This window comes from Polypterus senegalus, chromosome 5, assembly GCF_016835505.1.
Source record: "Polypterus senegalus isolate Bchr_013 chromosome 5, ASM1683550v1, whole genome shotgun sequence".
NCBI classification, from domain to species: Eukaryota; Metazoa; Chordata; class Cladistia; order Polypteriformes; family Polypteridae; genus Polypterus; species Polypterus senegalus.
In genome coordinates, this window is record NC_053158.1 from 106,899,868 (window position 1) to 106,920,405 (window position 20,538).

Here is a 20,538-nt window from a genome sequence, read left to right on the forward strand (position 1 = left end):
ATATATTTTGGACCTCATGTTCTGTTTTGACTTTATCTTTCAGATGTGTATACTGAGACATTGTTGCTTCAGGACTGCCAGGCTACTCCTTCTTTGCCTTTTTGTACTCCTCTGACCCAAAAAGGCAACTTTCTTGAAAAATAAATCGGTAAAACTGTAGGAGCTGACAAAATGCCTCTATTACTTATTTACTCTTATGTAACAAGACCTTAACATACACTTGTTTGGGTCTGCATAACACTTACAAAGCATCAGTAAAGTGATTCTTCAGCTCTGCAATGTGACCTATGAACAAAATTTCACTTTAGAGTGGTCTGAGATGGCATAACTGAGACACGTTTCTCTTGATATTGCATATTTAGTATATGTGAATCGTTTGCATTAACAAATAATTTTACTATTGTGTCAATATGCCACACTGCACAGAGGAGAATTACCTAACCACTGATTTTTTCTAAGTGTTATGAAGACCAAAAGAAGCCTTTGTTAAGGTCTTGTTACATATGAGTGATAACTTTTAATTTTATTGTCATTTCAACCATACAGAAAGAAGTGCACAGATGAACAAAATTGAGTTTACATAAATAGATGGATGGATAGATAGATGCATTTCTGCAGTGCCTAGACTAAAGTGTTACCAGTACATTTTTTTATTTATAAAGATTCAACGTTTGCCCATTTTGTAACTAGCTGTGGTTTGGCTTGTCCCCCTTTAGGAAAACGTTTTGAGATAATTTGAGACTCTTGTGCTTTGGAACTTTCTAGTTCATGATAACTTCTGTAGAATCTTTCAAAATATAAAAACATGAAGGTACTTTAAAAATGTAGACTTTCAGTGACCAAAATGCTGGTGGTGTTATATAAACAGAATGCCTTCCACAATTTATTAATTTTCTTGTATCTGCTATGAACACAGAATCATAGTTTTAGTCATATACTAATAAGTTTGTGCTGTCCTGAGTATTTGGATCTTTTACAGAATAACTGCTAAGCCAGATTCGAAGATGATCACTCAAAAGACTGAGGCTTAACCAAGTCCATAAGTTCCAAAGCTTGAAGGGAAATATTGACACACATGACATCTAGAAGTGATTTAAAGCAGTTGCATACTAAGAACCTGCTTTCAAGTCTGGATAAATGCAGGAAATGGCAATTTCTTACTTTGCATTTTTTTTCTCTTATGTCCTATATTGGTGCTCATTTCCATTATGTCAGATGATTGAATCAGGTCTGGAATACTTCCAGCCATTTATAAACAACAGCAGAATCAGTTTTATTTTTGGCTCCTAGGGAAGGCTGGCTTTTCCGTGGGAGCTTTCAGTTGATTATAAAGTATGACAGAAAAAAATCAGAGTAAAGTAGATGCAAAAAAAAAAAAAGACAAAAGCAGTTCCAAAGGTTATCGTGAACACTATGGTTGCATTATCAGAACAATCTGCTCCAGTTTGGCATCCCCCCATTTACCGATAAATCAGCAGCATCATTTAGGGCTACAAAGAAGCTCTGTGTGAAATCAATTGCAAATCTGATAGATAGAAAGCTGAGACTGGAGTGCAAAAGATGTTAGGCTGATGTTTGTTAGCTTGCCTGAAGTGTCAGTGCACGAGATGCACTGATGTCATCTTTAATGTGAGGCTATGATCACATGACCCTGGACTAGCTATCCTGCAGGCAAAAGAAATATATCAATGACCTCATTTATAAAGAGGAAGTGGATTTCAAAAGCAAAGGCAGCGTTCATTTTTAAGAAGTGAAAAAGAGTTGCATCACTTCATGCCAGAGCCTGTTATTAAATTAGGAAGTGAGGGTTTAAATGAAGAATAGTCTTCAAAAGGGACAAAAGAATCCTTGTTACATTGCCCTGTTTTCATGAAGCCAGTTGTGTGTTTTTTTCTGTGCACACTGTAAATTCTAAATAGTGCTCGAATTTCAAACCACCAGTTTTATATTCTTATCCAATTATCGAGTAAAGTAATGCTGGAGCCACATACCTATTATGGCATCAGTGGGCATATAAGGCGGGGGACCTTTTAGGAAAGGATTCCAGTCTTTTGAAAGAGAATTGAATAAACTATTAAAATGTAAAGATCACAGGGGTTGCAGTTGTCTTTTTCAATGATATCATTAGAAAATTTAAGCTAGAGGCGTGAAAATGCTACTATGAACATATTCAAAAGGACAAAGCCACCATACACATGCTTTATTTTTCATTCAGTTAAACTGGTAAAAATATTGTGTTAATAAACAAAGAGTTCATTAGAACTTGTATCCTTAGTAATGTCCTCCAGCGCCTCTTGAAAAATGGCTGGTATACTCCCAAATGATCCATAAAAGATAAAGTTGCCAATATTTTCTTTGTCATGTGGTAGTTTGATGTGCCTATTACGCCTCAAATTGAAGGTGATTTGGTGTTACAATCCACTTTAGATAATAGATACCTTAACCAAAATACGTAGCTTATCTCATTTGAGAACAAGAATGGCTCCACTCCAAGATTCTCCCAGATTTGTTGAGTTGCTACTTTTATACGACAAAGAATTTCAAGCTCTGTCTTTCAGAATTCCATTTTGTTTTTACCAAACATGATGAAGAGGATGTAGAGTGGCTAGTAAGTTGATACTTTGTCTGAAGACTTGACTCCTGCTTCACCACTATTGCCTGGTACAAAGCTGACAACATTAGTGCTGCTACACAAATTCATTAACGTGTCTGACTTCTACCCACACTAATGAACAAGACCACAAAGTACTTACATTTATGCTACTTTTCTTTACCTGTAGACCGCAAACTGCTATTCTAAAAGTTAACCATTAGCTCATATTTAAATGTGATGATTTTCATCCCAGCAGTGTCACACTTTGAACAAGGCGGGAACAATGTTGCATGGACTGTTCAATCTAGATGCTTGCGTGGACTGGGTATTGAACAGGGTTGTGGGGTTCAGTGACTGTGGGGCATCTGTTAGCGAAGAAAGATTCATGTCACTGTTGACTTGCCCATCAAGTCAGTAGACAGATTAGGAGAGCATACTTGATGTTTCTGGAAACAGGTATGTCGCGTTCCTAATATCTTTTCAAAATGACAAAGGCCCAAGTCTTTGGAGTCCTGGTACTTCCTGTTTTGGTATATGATTGTGAGACATGGATGCTATCCAGTGACCTGAGACAAAATCTGAACTCCTTTGGGTATGTGTCTCTTTGTAGAATGCCTGGGTACTGCTGGTTTGACTTTGTGTAGAACAAGCGGTTGCTCGCAGTATCCCTTATGAGGTACATTACCTGCATTGCGAGGTAGCGTCAGTTACAACACTACAGCCATATGGCATGATTCCCCAAGAGTGTTCTGACTTTAAGAATCCTTATCATTGAGGATCCAAGTGGCTGAACCAGGCCAAACGGACGGCCACGTAACACCTGGTTGTGGCAAATACAAGGTCATTTCCGAAGGGTGGGACTGGACTGCTGCCTGGGAGGGTTACCAACTGGTATCCTGAGCTGTTTTATCATGTGTTGGGTGTGGTAATGTGATGTACTGGTGGATGCTCCCCAACCTGACCTGACCTGAGTGTCACACTTAGTTGCAAACAACATTTTTATGTGACAGAGATCATGATCTAAGGAGGCCAAAATGACAGGGCTGCGATACTCAAGTGGATGCTTTGCACTCCTTGGTTGCACTTTGATATTCTATCTATGAAGGGTACAGACACAAATTGAGACATGAGAAACCTTGGAATTCTTGTCTGAAAATCACTCAGGACTGGGCCTGCTACTAGATGCCCTGCTGTATATAGTCATAACTTCCTCAGGGACAGTAAAATATTTTGGCAGTACTAATGGGCTGCCAGAAACCTTTAATACCCATGCAAGGACAAAAGGTTTGACCATCACTCCATAGTGAAAATAGAGTTCCTGTCCTATCCCCTGGATTTGCTGTTCACCATTTGGCCAGAATCTCCTTTATAATATCCAAACATGAGCTTTCCCAAGCAGACTAAGCAGTGTGATTCTGAAAACATGTAAGGTCATACTATGCTGTGTCCAATAATTAAAGGTGCTGCATCATTTCATTTAACACCCATCGTGTTTCTTGCTTACCCTGGTAGCACACTGTCTTATTGTATTTTTAAGAATTTATTTCAAGTAATAATCAATAGAAAGGACCCCCAAAGAACACAGCAGCCTCAGTAATGCTTCAGCTTCTTAAATGACTGAAATACTCCTTGTAATAGGTGGCTCTGTTTTCTTCTGTCATCAAACATGCTTTAGTGAGCTGTTCCAAATGACAAATAAAAGTTCATTTACTTGTAAATTTGCTGTCCTGTTCTTTTTGAGGAAGCCATTGGACGGAAGACAGGGAGAGGCTGGATGCAGGGTTAAGAGTCAGAGGATTGAGGGGGCATCCCTTCTGTGTCGAGCACCATGCCCAATTTCATTGAGGAGGACGTGGAATATCCTGTTCAGCCAATCACAAGAGAGAAAGAAAATTAAAGTCACTTCCTTCCCAGCTGTTCCTCTTGAGACTTAGCAGAGGAAGCCCCCACTTCCTCTTGCTTCATTCTATAGCAAGTTAAGAATTAGCACCAGCACAGTCTGAGTGAATGAACAGATAAAAAAAATAACTCTTTCATCCTCTTTGGTTAATTGATTTCAGTGGGATTCAAAGATCAAGTTGGACAGATGTTTCCTAAAATGATGTGTCAAATAAGATGAGTGGGATAAATATACAGTACATTAGCATCAGAATAAAAAAAATACTAATTTTATAAATTGACTGGCTACTGTACATTATTTTTTTTTATTAAGACAAAATATTCTTCTCTGCCTTACCCATACCAATTTATACTCTGCTGCCCTGTCCGAGCTGTAAGAATGACACCACCTGTTCTTAGGAGGCCATTGTCTTCAGAGACAGGTGTCAAACACCTCTGCTTGCTTCCTCTCATAATAGATGTGTGGTTTGGATAATTGCCCCCTAATGGGTTGCCAGCTCCTGTACCCGGAAGCAAAAATGTGGCTTTGCAACTGTCCTGCTTTGACCACAGTAGTGGAACTGAAATTAGCAGCAACATGTTAAGCCATTACCTGCCATCCGGTGGTGCAAGTGGGAGGTGTCAGTCTGGTCTGAAATACTCTTCTTCCTTCCGTGGAGCTCAAACAGACTGAAACCATCAATGCTGCCCTCGACTTCATTCCCTTAAAAGGAGGTTTTCTCTTTTGGCACAGTTTGAAAGCTATTCATTGACTGAGTAATTGTGGATTTTTTATCTTACTATTGTGTCTGGCTGCTAGGTTACAAACCACTTCCCAAGTTTTATTTTGGTATCTTTTTCCTAAATGTAATATGAATGTGCAAATACCATCAAAATGAAAACTCACAGATTGTCACTAACACGTTGTACAGAATGTTTTTGATCCTGTGTGACAAAGATAACTAATAGTGTGTCCAGCAATGAACTGGCACTTCATCCATGGTTGTGTCTGGTGCTCTGGTACTTGGCTCAATAGGTTTTAAAGTGGATGGTTAAGTGGTAGCATTTGTACTTGCTAACATTGGTACTGTGTACTTGTTTTAAGAATAGTACTAGACTTCCATAAATGAAGCTGGCACTGAGTAGAAATTAGTTATTGTACTGTAAGATGGATGTTGGGCCTTCTGTGCTTATACAAGTGATCTGGCAGAATATCTTGCTCTTAGCAGGCTTCATAATGTGTCTTTTTTTTTTTTGCTTGCTTTTTCCTAGGACTAATCCGTCCATACAGCATAGGGAATTGTAATCAAACAGTTTTATTTAAGGATGAGACACTCATACCTTAGGGCAGAATAAGCAAAATGAGAGCAGGACAGTGGCGAAATGGAACACATTGACAACTCACAAAACAAGAACCCCTTGGATTTTTCATTTATGTTCTCCTCTACATTTGTGGAATGTGCAAATTATTTATAGAGGTTCATGTCTCATCCTGGATTGGTTATTGACTTGGCCTGATTGCCACAACAAAATTTGTAAAACAAAAAAAAAAAAAAAGTATAATAATTTGATCCTTTTTTTCTCACAGGATTGACACATTCTGTATTGAGGGTCTTTGCCTATCTGAGTACACAATTCCATCATCACATACACATCATTTTTACCGCCACTTTTGTCCTCTTTCGATTGCAAGCAGTTTCATGCTTAACTAGATTCCAACAGAGAATATCTGTTGTCTTTCCAATATTACTCTTGCTTTAATTAGATGGTCACCAGAAGCATTAAGTCACATTATGATCCTTCTATCTAACAGTGGTCTCTCTTTTATGAACAGAGGAGACACTGATAATTCTTTAATAATAATGATTCTTTAGATTTATAGAGCACTTTTCACACTACTTAAAGCACTCTCAATGCAGGGAGGACCCAGGAAGTGAATCCACTGTCTCCTTACTTCAAAGCAGCAGCACTACCAATGTGCTGATGAGCCAATAATTTGCAGTTGTGAGGGGACCACCTCTTGCTTTTCTTTATACAGAGGTAATTCTCAGAAAGCCCTGCGTAATGTTTTTCAGTACCAAATTAAAATGCATTCATTTGTTTATATAGACTCTTTCACAATGAACACAAGTGGTATACATTTCAGGCAGTTTAAGTAACACACTATTAAATTGCACAATGTATCATGAAGATCAGTTAAATCTGAAGCTATGTGTTTCACAATCCTATCCTTAGTCTCTTGACAACAATGCCTACAGAATGGTAAATTTGGGGTTTCAAAAGTTGTATAAAGTCATTAACTTAAACTAAAGCCAGGGATCTTATGGACCAAAGAATACTCCATCAGGAACCCCAGTGTTTGGGGACTTTCATAGTTAACAGTACAACACAGTGCATCATCTTCCATCTTTCTATGTTCACTGGAGTTTTCCTCCAGTGTCCATATTCTCTAAACTGGCCCTTTGTATGTGATTGGTATTTTGTTTGTGAATTCAACTTGCATCTTGATTTTTGCATTTAGCTTATTGTTGCTCAAATAGATCTCAATCCATTTGTTTGTGATTAGTGTGTGGGGTGGCATATTGAAGTGACTGTTGTTGAAAACACGTCTATGCTCCATGGTGTTAACCTATGCTTAAAGTAGTTGTTCTGTGAGGCATCTATCACTTAAAGCTGTTGACTCTGTCCTGTTCCTGTCAGAGTTTCCACCAGTTACCAAGTTCCTTTCGATGGTGTCAGAAACTGCACTCACTGACACGTTGGCTTTCTCAGCAATTTCTCTAAAGAAACAACCTATACTTTTAGGGGTTATAATGGTCCTTCTGTCTTCCTTTGTTAATTTTTGCTTTTCCTGCCTATTTGATAGCAATATTTGTAATGCTTCAGAAGGTGTAGCAACACAGTTTGTTCCAACACTGCTTTTAACAAATACAGAGGGTTTCTAAGTAATCAACAAAACATGGAACACCTGTAGGAATTGTTTACATCAACTTTTAACTTCCATTGCTGCAGAAAAGCTGTAAATTGTTAAGTCATTGCTTGTTCTTTGAAAGATGCCTCTTTGTGTAACTCTGAAAATTATATTGTTTTTCCATTCCGTTGAGCCTTGAGCAAGACCCTTAACCTGCAATTGTTCCATCCTGGGTGTGACGTTAACCTGCATCCTGCCCTGCAAGCAAGTCTTCCAACTTGCAAGGGAAAATTCAGTTGTTGGTGGCAGCATTGGCACTCCAGCCACTGTAAAAAAAAACGAACAACAACTCACATTATTCCTTTCAAACTAGTGTGGTTCTGAGATGTCACCCATTGCACGACTTGCATCCAGTTTCTAATTTGGGATCCTGAGGTGATTCATCGTGTGGTGGTTGCAGCAACACGCTGTACCAGTGCATGCTTCCAGCCTCTTTCCTCTCTCTGTTTTTGGTAACTTAAACTAACCTCTGGAAGTTTACTGCTTACCTTGTACCATTTCAAGTTATTGACTGGATTTGAAAAGCTCAAATCTAAACTTGAAAAATGGGGATGTTCTCAAATTTTTGACTAGCAGTATGCGTGTATATATAAAATATCTTCTAAATCTTCCAGTCTCGTATTTCTATTAGTTTCTCACTGTGGCATATTTTGGCCATTCAAACTGTTTTTTTAGTTGGGAACTGCTCTTATTTTATTGCTCTCTCAAGAAACCATCAGCTTTAGGTTAACTATTTGCTTAATATTATATTGCTACACAAATGGTCTAGCCGATGAAATAACATGTCAGCTCATTTGACTATACAGTATCAACTATTTGCACAAATGACATGTGCCTCCTGCCAGGCAGCAATAGGGTAACCCTGCCAGTTATGAAGGCAATCACATAGGGGTCTACAAATAGAAACAGTCTGTTTAAACACAGTCCGGAAATTGCTCTAATCAGGATGTTTGCCTTTGGGAAAAGCCAAGAGGAATTAGACACTTGCTTATCAGCAGTTTTAATGAGGCCTGTCATTTTCAGTTTAATCCTATTGTTAGCTGTAAGTCCACATCAAACAAGGAAAAAATATTTTATATTGTTCCAGTGAACTGCTAGAGTTTTGCATGAGATGAGCCAAAGGCTTTGCACCATGTGCTCACTATGATTTGATGCCTGTTAAAGGATCCGGGTCATTTGAGGCATAATCCTTTTCTAAGGAACTCTTTCCTATTCCATAAACTGAGATTACAGGTAGCTAAGAATGGTGAGAGTATGCATTCAGCCAAAATAATGTGGCCTTTGTGCACTACTCTTGGAAGGCAGACAATCTGCTGAAGAAAGCTGACCATTGTGCCCTTAGTCCTGAGAGTAGCTTGTAGGCACAAGTATACTGAGGCTTGAAAATGTTGTGATTAAATCTAAATCCGTTTTTGTCTGATTGCTTTGTTCCAAATCAGAGGACATTTTTTTTTTTGCTTTGTATAAATTTCTAGTTAGTTGGGTTCAGTTTCACAGCTTTCAAGTGCAATAAACGTATGAATAAACATCTCATGGGCGCATCGTGGACTTCTTTCATTGGGCAGGAACATTTCTTTTCTCCAGGAAATAATATCATACCTGGGTATTTGTTCACCACTGCATTCTTCATCATCTAGAAGACTACTTGAAAGTTATGCTCTACTAAGTTTATGTGCTGAAGGCAACGTTTCACATAGCCAAGTGTGTTACAGGAGACCAGCGCTGCTGATGGCATACCCTGAGCTTCAGTTTTATGACAGTTGACTTATCACATGATTTTCATTTAACTGTATGATGTTGTTTATTTACTCTCCAGTAGCCACAATATGTACGCAAAATGAATTCAGTTTATCTCAAATCTACTCTCTTAACTCTTGCACGTATTTGTCATTAATGTTTGATTAACATTCCAGTGTTATTCTGCGCAGTGAGAAGACACCCCACCTGCACGCATGGTGTATTCATGGTGTAAAATAAGGATATTTGGTCTCACAGAACACTGCTCTTTCTGCTTGCTGCTTCTTACCACCTCTGTACATATTCTGATTGACCTGGTCACAAGTAAATTAAGTAAGTTACCATGGTAAGCGGTTGTCTGCTTGTACTCATATGGTGCTTTAAGACTGAATTGGTACTGCTTTGACTGAGGCAGGGCAGGATAGGATTAACTATTAAGCAAAACAAGCACATGCTTAGGACATCAAGGGAAGGGGGGCACCACAGAAATTTTCCATTTCCAGATTTACCATGGACCATATGGTGCAAAATTGCAAATGATACAGCTGAATCAGGTTCCACAAAATGGGGCTTCCACATTAAATGAAAAAATTACATACACATATATACAATAATAATAAAACACTAATAATAGAGATTAATGATATATGTTTATCTTGGGAATACAAAAAGGTTAGAATCCGGTAATTGCCACACAGTCGACCGAGGCTCATGTGATTGTTTTTGTCTTGTTCTTGTTGGCTGTACCATTCAGTCGTCTGCTGAAAGTGCGTGCAGCCCCTATATTGAGGGCACCAAAATCACAAAAATCTAAGTTTTTAGGGCCTCTAAAGTTCTTAATCCAACCCTGGATTGAACAAATTATTATAGGAGTTGTGTACACATTTTTTTAAATTTGTATTGTTTTTAATGCTCCATGTTAATCCTTGGCTCATTATGCTATGAATGAGATTATTGACAGCAGGCACACAAACTGTCATGCAAAATGCACAGTATTTCATGTACTTAAATCGGTCCCATAAATGATCACATTCAGCACTTGCAAATTAATCTAAGGTTTGCTTGGTACAGCACTGAGATTACGCTTTCCAAAGGGTTGCAGCATGGCTGTTTTGCTCCACACCAGAATGTGATTGGTGAGTCTATCTAACTGACCAAACTTTCAGGGAAGTTGCAGCAGAGTTTGAGAAAACTGGTCCAAACAAACTCGATGTAAAAACACCTTAAGAATGTAGGTAGGTTGCAGTTGAGCTTCAAAAATTTTTTAACAGGGGAGTGAGTCATTTGTTCTCAAGTAAAGATGGGGAAATAAGTGTGGATCATGGGGATTGTTCAGTGAGCCTAAAATATTTTGTGTATATTCAGAGTAACAAAAGCATCTACTGTACTTGACCTCAGGAGGCAGGGAGATGGTACACTGATGTCCTTTTCTGTTGATCCCACTTTTCTAAAGCTGATTATTTTATTTGTTTCTAAATTTCTGACTTGTTGAGGATCTCACTGCCCTTTAGGGCATTTCAGCACAGAAGATTTGAATAAACCTCAACTGTTCAGAGCCTGGGACTGTGCCAATCATTTGAAGTGGAAAGTGGACTTAAAGAGGGTCTATGACTGACTTGTTTATTGTAGTCTTTACCGTTCTTCTAGACTCTTTCATGGGTGCTGAATGGTTGCCATGTTACCCTACTGTTGAATCCTCGTGGGAATGGTCTTGGGCTTTGTGTCAAGTCTGTTTTCAATCTCAGAGAATATAATCACATCAAGACAATCAGGGTGCATAAGGACACATTGAAGCAATCCTCTTTTGTTTTTTAATCCATTTACTTCCACATTAGTGCTTTAGCTTTCAGACCAATATCATTGTGGTAAACACTTCAGTCGGAGAACCTGAAGAAACTGATTTCTGCTAGAGGGGTTTCACAAAGTTTTAATACTAGATAGTAATGTTAAAAAAAGCGAAGTAAATTAGTATCTGCCACTCGCCCGCTAAAAATAAAAGAAATAGATCATTTAAAGCATGCACACCTAAAGTCTGCATTTTTCTTATGTCAAGAGTAAAAAAAGGGCTTCTTATATAATTTACAGGGATTTAAAATTGAAAGTGTGGATAAATAATTGGATTGCACGTGGTTACAGATGTTCCAGTTGTGTAATGGAACATTGACTAACACATTCAGTTGAGGGGTAAACTGAATTTTTATATCTGCTGTTTTCCGTTTGCCAAGTGTCAGCATTTGGCAGTAATTTCAGTTTAGCCTTGGACACAAACTGACTGATAACATGGTTATTTTGGTTTTGCTGCTATTCTTAAAGTCACAAAACATAAGAGAGTAGGGCAAGAGCAACAGCTGGCGGCTTCTGATTCTAGGACCTTGAATTATTTGAGGACTATTTTCTGAATATTTTTTGATTTTACTATTTCCAAACACTTTTTAACTTTTGTAAATCTTTCCATTGCAAGTAAATATAGAAAATTATTAGAAAGGCTGCAACACTTCTTAAAACGGTATACATTGTACAACTTCGAATAGTATCTCAATTTAATGATTTTCAGTAGGAACTGGGCTCATATTCAAACCCAATCACTGTGCTGTGACTTTGATGGTTTTTTTGGGTACACTGATCAGTTTATGTCGACTGGTTACTAAGTGGCCAAAATTAAATACTGAGTTATGTTTTGAAAATATTTTTTGTCATACCGTTCATACTCATTTTTGCATGCACTGTGCATCTCAGAATTTACACAGACTGCACAAAGTCTGGTGACGTAATATGATTATATTTCAGCTAAGCTTTTAATTGATATGCTTGTTTACGTCCATGAAATACTTCTTCTTCTTTTAGTAACATTTATCTAGTTTTGCCCAAACAGGGGCATCCCAAACAGTGAAACCACATAGAGCACATCCCTATTGCTCAGTGTCATGGATTATCTTTTTTCACTTTTCACTCATACTTGTTTACTTTAGGCACATAGGCACAAGTAGTAATTGCTGGTGAACAAATTTGATCTGAGTTCCCTCATGGGGCTCACGCTCAGAAAATATGAATCATGACAGAATAGAAGTCTTTTGTAGATTGTAATCCATGCAGTCTGTTTTTTTCTTAACACAGCAGAAGTTCTCTATCAAATGTGTCAGAAAATTGAATTTCATTTGGACAAAGCTAGCAGTGTAAATGGAGCACATTAATATCAGTCAAGATGCTAAGCTTTAGGTCTGAACTCTGGTCTGTCCGTTTTATGTACAGATTATAGTTTGCAGTGTGGACAGCCGGGATGCCTCTATACTGGAAGGACCTGGGGAGAGAGCTTATCCAGGGCATTACTTCCCCCGGAACACTAGAGGGCAGCCCCTTGGCTTGCGGCAGTGCCATGAGTTTGGTGCATGGAAGCTCAACCCTGCTGGGGCCTGTGGCCCCGCCAAGGGGCTCCTGGAGAATTACTGAGCCCATGGTTGCAGAACCATTAGAAGGTCATCAAGCACCTGCAGCACCTCCGGGTTTCCTATAACGGAAGCCAGCTGACACTACTCCAGGAGCCAGAGTCGGGAGGTGGAGGACAAAGCTTGCCTGGAGGAGTGGTGGTTGGAAAGAGGAGAAGACAAGAGAGAGAAAAAAAAGAAGAGAAATGCTGTGTGCTGTGTGTTGGTGCTTTGGAACTGTGCTGTACAAGTGGGAAATAGGGGAAGGTGTTTCCCATGAGGAAAAAGAAAAAAAAATAAATGTGTGTGTGCTGAACTTGTGTCTTGCATCTATCTGTTTCAGGCAGTCAGTTAATTTAGCATGGTAATGAGCAGAATATTCTTTGATGAAGCTCAAATAAGAACTTGTAGATGAAGCAGCAGACCAGCATAGAATGATAATGTTGTAGAGTGAAGTATGCAGCTTTTAATGTTTGTATTTTTAATTAACGTGGGCATTTCAGTTTGTTTTTCATTTAAAATTCTCCTTGATGAGACAGAGTATAGCAAGACTCATGCTTGGCTGACCGTTTCAATTATTAATAGTGCTGCCTGGCTTTTTCATGGATATTTAAATGGTGACAGGATGAATGAAAAAAGTGACACACATCTTTAGCTACTTCAGTGATGTTTAGTGTGCTTGATAAACTTAGAAAGCTGGTTATTTTCATCCTGCAGCATGTAAAGTGAAACTTGCCCACCCACGTCCATGGCATGGTATTGTCTGCTGGCGAGCTAAAACAGGGACCTTGTTGGCAGCCGGTGTGGTCTACTAGCTGTTGTGGTGGGTATTCATTCTCAAAAGTTACATGTTCAAATCCCACTACTGGGTTTACTGTGTGGCCCAGCCAGTATTTGATGTCTAACAATGCATAATCTATTATGATGTGCCATGGTGAAGGTTGCTACAGTATATACAGTAAAGACTACTTGATTCATATTTCGGTTTGTTAAGGCCCACTTTGCAGTGCTGACAACCAGAACTGTTTCTGTTCTCTAAATAAACCAATTTATGTGCAGTTTGGTCATTTTGAAAGCAGCTCTGTTGCTAGTAATCATTGGATCAGTTGGGCTGCGCTGCCAGGCTGCAGGATATGTTTATTAGTCTTGCTTTAAATATTACCTTTTGCAAAAAGTCCCTGGCAGCAAGAAAAACAATCCTTTTTTTGTTACAATACTCTTTAGTGCAGTTCATTTTTCCTTGGAACATTATAAATCCCTCCCTGTACTGTGATTTCCCAGCAGCAGGAGTCACATTGTCAAGGGGTGTTCTTTCAAAGTCAATGCTTCTTGTGAGTCATTCAGGGAGGCTGCAGTCCCACTTTACATTAATAAATCTATAACAGAGATGCATCAAGTTTCAGAATTTCTATTCTCGTACAGCTCTACACCAAGAGGAACTCTCCAGCCGATGTTGCTAAAAAACGTTCCAGGAGTACCAAAGTGGTAATCCAATTTGAAACTCTGTGGTGGGCCACCTCAAATCAGAATTCTGCACAGTGAGATCATGCTGTTGTGTCTATTAAACCAACCTGAGCAGTGTAAGTTAAAATGGCTTTACATCCGTCAAGGGGGAACTCTCCGTTTTTAGAAACGTTTCTCTTATCGGTATTCTCGATTTGATCTCTAAGTAAAGATGAATTATTTGTAAGTCCAGTGGCAAGATGACGCAGTGGTTAGCACTGTGGCCTCTCTGTGCAAGGAGACTGTGTGCAAATGCCAGCCCAGTCACTGTATGTGTGGAGCTGTATGCACACTTAGTCAGCAATGCTTTCTTGCCGTCACATTAACCAGGTTTCCATCCAAGGAGTTTTTGCGAAAAAATATTTAGCGCTTCAAATTTTAGCTGACGGAAATGCTAATTATCAATAAAATGTTGTACATGTCGACATAATATTTTTCCGTTTAACTTTAGCGCATAAATTCCATGTCGATACTTCAGATGTCGCAAAAACTACATTGGAAACACTTTTTGTCGGAAAAAAAGGGCTTTAACGCAAATAAATGTGTCACATGATACATTTTCATCACGTGCAATCAAAACGAGAATAGCGGAGCGGTTCGCATGGTCTGATGAAGAGACTCGTTATTTCTCGTGATGAGCCAATGCAGTAGCGGATAGGCTGGGTCTCCTGCTACTAAAAGGGGTACCTGAATTCCCTCCACATCAACTGTAGCCTGGGGGTGTCTCTCAGGATGTCTAAATAATGCAAAAACCGCAAAGGTAATTTACTGTGCCAGTCAAAATATTTAATAAACCGTGTGTTTCATTATCTAAACATTTTTTTCTTATTATTAAATGGCAGATGTTTTAGCATATATGAGAAATTCTCTCATTAATATTAACTTTAGTTTTTTTTTTATTAAACGTCGTTATTTTGTATTAGTTTTAATTAAAAACCTTAAGGGAAGCAGGTTACAGTACTAATTCAGTTGTTATCGCACTGAGAAGGGATGTTGAAAGGTAGGCTCACCTGTACAGATCCGATGCTGCAAACACAGCTGCATCATGGGCACTTCCAGGAGTGCCAACGCAAATGTCTCGTTTCATGCACCTGTCATCAACAAGGGCCTGGAGAACAATAAATTACCACCCTTTGCGATTAATGTAATCGCGTAGCCTTCCGTCGGGAAGAATAGGCACATGCGTGCCATCCAGCGCACCGTAAATCTGTGGCACAAGATGCACCAAGGAATTGCGGTATGCAATTTCATTGGCCTCCGCTACAGTCGGAAGTCTGATATAACGCCGCATTCATTTTTCTTTAATAGCGGTGCACACAGCATATACACATCGATGGACGGTAGTTTTACTAACCCCGAAAGTTTTTCCAACTCCTCTATGCTCGGCGCAGGTTGCCAGCTTGTAAAGGGCGATGGCAATCCGCTTTTGGGTTGGAACCGGTGGTCGGTGACAACTTGTGATGGGCGCAACTTCAGGACTGATGAATCCACACAACATCTCAAACATCGGCCGTGTCATTCTAAAATGTTGCAGCCAGAGATTTTCTGTAAAGTGTCTCTCCACCACCTCCTCCCAGAATGTCTTATTCCGTCGTCTCTCCCATACGTGTGGGTTTCGTCGCACTGGGGTACTTTCTTCGAGCTCTAGGGCTATCAGACAAGCAACTGCTTCATTCTGCTGTCGTCTTCGGATATTATGTACAATTCCAATTATTTGTGAAACTGAAATAACAGTAAGCTGGCAAATTTCAAAAAACTGTCTGAATAATCACTCCATTTCTTTGTTTAGTGGAGGGGGTGTAACGTGGAAAACAAAAGGTAGATAATTTGCGACATACACAAAATTTTGTATGGAAACGGCTCAAGGGCAGATTTTTTTCGTGATACAACAAAACTTATGCGACAGTTCGTTTTGGGGGGGATGACGTCATCACGCACACCGTTTTATCGATAAAAAGCCAGTTGGATGGAAACAGGCTGGAGACAGCAAATTTCGCACATTTTTTTTACGTATATTCTGTTTGTCGATAACAAAACGTCGCAAAAAACTGGATGGAAACTTGGCTATTCTTATGGTTGCTTTATATTCCTTTTCCTCTTCTATAGACCTCAGACCAGGTGTAGAATTTGATTTTTTTTGCTATCGTGTACTCCCAAACTTTCTCTCTCCTTAAAGTGGGTCTTCCAAGACCCACTCATCCACGTAATAAACTTTGTTCTTGGTTCTAAGGCTGCTTTTATATAGATCCAGATGAACATATGGAAAAGTTCCAGGGGTTTTGTTTATTGGCCAAGTCTATAAGTATATTGAGGAGGAAGATTGACTATGGAGTACTTCCTGGTTGGGATCCTTGGGTGGAATAGCTGGGGAGTGAAGGTTATGGTAAAGCATAACCTGAATGTAAACCTCTTGCCATTTTGTGTCTCAGTCACCCAAGACAGTCTTGCAATTCAACTATTTAATGACTGATGTGAATTTAACCATCACATTTTTCCATGACTGTGGCCTCTACCACAACAGTTTTCTAGTTTGTTTTGTGAGACTTTCAAGGAAGAGCACATTCAGCTTTACTTTATCACTGGTGACCAGCTCACTGAAGGAGGGAGAAACTGTGTTTTGGTAGACATTTAAATTCAGTATGTGAGGGAAAATCTCAGGAAGCTTAGTCCCACCATTCAGATACAAAAAAATTGTGTATTTTGTAAACAGTTTGCATTATTATGAAGTAATTATTGTGTTATTTCACAAACATTTTGCACGCTGCTGCTGTTACCATCATTTATGTGCATGTTTCAGTCATCTAGTGAGAGCTATTGATGGAGAGATTAACTAGGTGTATAGCTTGCATTCAAGTAACAAGAACTGAACAAAAGTTTTAGGCATACATTTAGTTTTAATCCTGTTAAAGTGTTGTACACATGTTTCAGCATAGACAGAGGGATAGTACAGAGCTGTCATTGCTGCCTCACAGTGCCGGGGTGTGAATTGGTTTTGCATGTCCTCCCCGTGCATTTCTGGATTGATCGGTATTAGTGAGTGTTTCTAAATGCATGTGCATACCTGTTGTGAGCAGCAGGGGGCATTGCAGCACCCTAAACTCCAGACACAAGTTACAGACACATTTTGTTATACCATTTACCTTACAAAAGGCTTAAATAGTGGCACAAAACAACACATTTCTTCTTCTTTCTCTTTTTGGTCTCTCTACTCCTCTAGGCGAGCTTTGTCTTCTTTCGCCAACTTACCAGGATAAGGTCAAGCGGCCTCTTTTGTCTTAGACCCAGGTGTACTTGCGGTGCTAGGACATAGCCTGTTGGACGTAGTTCCGAGTCAAACAGAAGCCCCACAAAGTAGGGATCATTAATCCTGACAGCTTCCCTTGGTGGCCCCCACTGAACCCCATGGGACTACATCTCCCAGCATGCCCTGCAGGTGTCCATGTGGGTATCTAGATCCAGGGGTGCTACCCTCTAGTGTATCGGGGGAGCATGTAGTCCTGATAAGTTATCTCCCCTTATCTTTCCATCACACTTACCTCTATTACACCTGTTTTAACACTGAATACTTTCATAATAGACGCTAAAATATTTACTTTAATATCTGAAATGTGTCTAATTTGTGCAGCTAATTTTTTTTTTTCATTATGCAATTAATTGCCTTGTAATAGATTTCATCAAATACATATTTGGAATGAAGAGGACAAAGCAAAAGAATTTGTTATTGGCACATTAAAAGATTTATATTGTATCTGAATTTATGTCCGTTCATCTCAATTTCAGTCCATCAGTAACTTCTTCCTATTTTTCTGTTTGTCACTCTGTCTGTCTGCTTCTGTCTGTCTATATGCATTCACATATCCATCCATCTGTCAATATGTACCTTTCTTTCTCTCACTGTCTATCAGTCTGTCCATTCATTCATCAATCCATCCATTCATGCATCAATAACTCCTGTCTCTGTTTTAACTGTGCCCTTTTTTACTTTTTGTCATACACAATTTTGTGGCACATTCCGGTCTGACTTCAGTCACTTGTTAGGTTGGCCATGCTCCCTTGGATACTATACAGGAAGTCTATGGCATTGAAAACGGATGTTTGTTTAAAAAAAGCTTTAATCTGTGTAAAATTTCCAAGATTGACAAGTAGTTTAAATATGATGCCTGACTTTCTTTTCTCTGTTTGTCTTTCAGGATGCCTTTGTGGAGCTGTATGGGGGAAGGAGGTCATCAATGCTTGGATGTAGTTGGCCATCTCTCAAGACAGTTTTCAGTCTGGCTGCTTTGGGTGCTGCTGGTATCACCATTGGAGCTTACTTTGTGCAGAAATAAAGAACACAACAGTTTTTTTTTGTTTGTTTGTTTGTTTGTTTTTTTGGCCTGATATGGCACTTCCCTAGGAATACTTCTCTTCAGATATCAAGTATTTGAAACAAAATTACAAAAACCAAAACTTTGTCAGGAGATGCACTGAATATGCCATTATGGAAATGAAGCAATAACACAGGGAATTATATTTAGAAGAAAGGGAAGGACAATCTTTACTTTATTTCCACCAGCATTTGACAGGTTTTTTCTTTCTGTTTCTAAAGAAGTCTACAGGACGTCACACAATGCAAAACTACTTCAAATGCACAGTTTTCATTCAAAATAGTTCTGATTTCTCCCTCAAGTTTTAGATTTTTTTTTCTTCTGGAAACAGTTCAACTGAAAAACACTTTCAGTTTCTTCAGGTAACTCATCGTGAGTGCCTTCCTGGAATGATGGATCCAAATACTTCTGGAGGTGGCAATGAGTGTTTCAAGTCCTTCCGAACAGACTGTCTGCTGAAGTCAAGTTTAAAAAAAATTGCAAGCACCACACTTTCATCAGCCTCTTTAGAAAAGACAACTACATGGCCGGAATGCCCTTTGTTTTGCCTATAAGCCATCTTGTCCTCCCTACTATAATTTCCATCATTCTTTTTTCCACGAATTTTCGTGCAGTTTCTTAGTGCGTCTGATTTTAACTGTCTAGTGCTTGATCAATGGACAATGAACGAAATCTGACTGCTGTTTGTACTAAAATAAGCCCAACTAAATCCTAATGACATGTGCTGCCGTGTTTTTATGTGAGTCTCTCTGACTTTATATATTTGACAGTTTTAGTTGATCCTTATGAAAAAATTAGCTACCACTATTTTGTGGACTTCATGGAGTATAGGCAAATTAGAGAGAAAGCTTAAAAACAAAACAGTACAAGAAAAGGTACAGCTGAGAAAGGCCCATGATGCTGTTGTAGGCTCACCAGTGGTCTGTCCTGCTCCCATTAATGTAATGCAAAGATTAGGAAGAAAACCAAGTGGGTCAGCTTTTCTCCAAGCCAAACACACTGCACAAATTCAAGAAGAAGGCAGATGTGTGTAGCGTGAGGGTTTGACTAATTGCTGTGTATTTGCATGGAAGTTGACTATTTCAGAGTCAGAGACCTGCTGCCCCTACACAGTTTGACCAAAACAGAGTTCTAGCCCTGGTTCTACTTTCACCCTCTCCTTGCTTTGGTGAGCTTTGATTACGTTACGCCTGGCCTTTGATTTCTGTAGCAATTTTAGTCACTACAAACCAAGTCTTTGTACCAAGAACTGTCTATACGAAATCAAGCCCACTAGACACTTACAAGCAACGTTTTGTTTTCACTTTCTGTAGGCCAGCCAAACAAGTTGACACATACTGAAGACTGTCTTTGTACTGATTGCCTGTCCAAACTGAAGGAGAGCAGGCCTGTTGTGTTAAGTGAAGCAGGCAATCAGATGCTGAGAGTGGGCAACAAAATAGTAACCATGTTTGCATTCTTTACTTTTCCTGCATTTTTCATGGGTATATAAAAAGAAAGTTTTATCATGCAGTCCAGGCTTTTGGCATTGAACAGCCTATCATATTTAGGCACCCCAGAACATGATATCTCCATTTTCAGTGTGATGACTGTTGGAATATAAGTCTGTGAACGTGATAAAACACAAAACCGAATTGCTCAAGCCAGGTGAAATTTGACCCAGTTATCAGCACTGTAAATGCACCTCAAGAGCGTTTTATTCATTACAAATATTGATTATTTTATTGTGCCTAAGCTACAGCACAATTGGGGAAGGACAAAATATTTTTTTCAACAAAATATGATTTTTCTATTCTATTCCACATAATAAAATATTAGTCATTGATGTTTTACTGCTAAAATTAAAGCTTTATTTAGGAAAAGTCACGTGCTGGACACGTCAGATTTTTTTCATGGCTGTAACTATGCAGTAGGTGGCACAAGACACAGACACAGTAGCAAATGCCTGCTCAGTGTGACCTGGAGGATACATTACTTATAAGATAATGCACTGCATGATCCAGCAGGCTAGCAACAAAGAAATCTGAAGCATCAAAAATGGGCTGCAGGAAAACTATAGCAGGCCAA

General features: G+C 39.1%; 1 protein-coding gene across 1 annotated transcript in view; it reads left to right on the top strand.

Moving 5' to 3' along the window:
* bcl2b (BCL2 apoptosis regulator b) overlaps window positions 1-20,333 on the top strand; it is a 229,059-nt gene extending 208,726 nt beyond the window's left edge. Inside the window, exon 2 of the mRNA XM_039753199.1 lies at window positions 18,295-20,333. Coding sequence (XP_039609133.1) covers window positions 18,295-18,432 — 138 coding nt within the window. The 3' untranslated portion in view covers window positions 18,433-20,333. The remainder of the gene's footprint in view (window positions 1-18,294) is intronic.
* The last annotated feature ends 205 nt before the right edge of the window (window positions 20,334-20,538 follow it).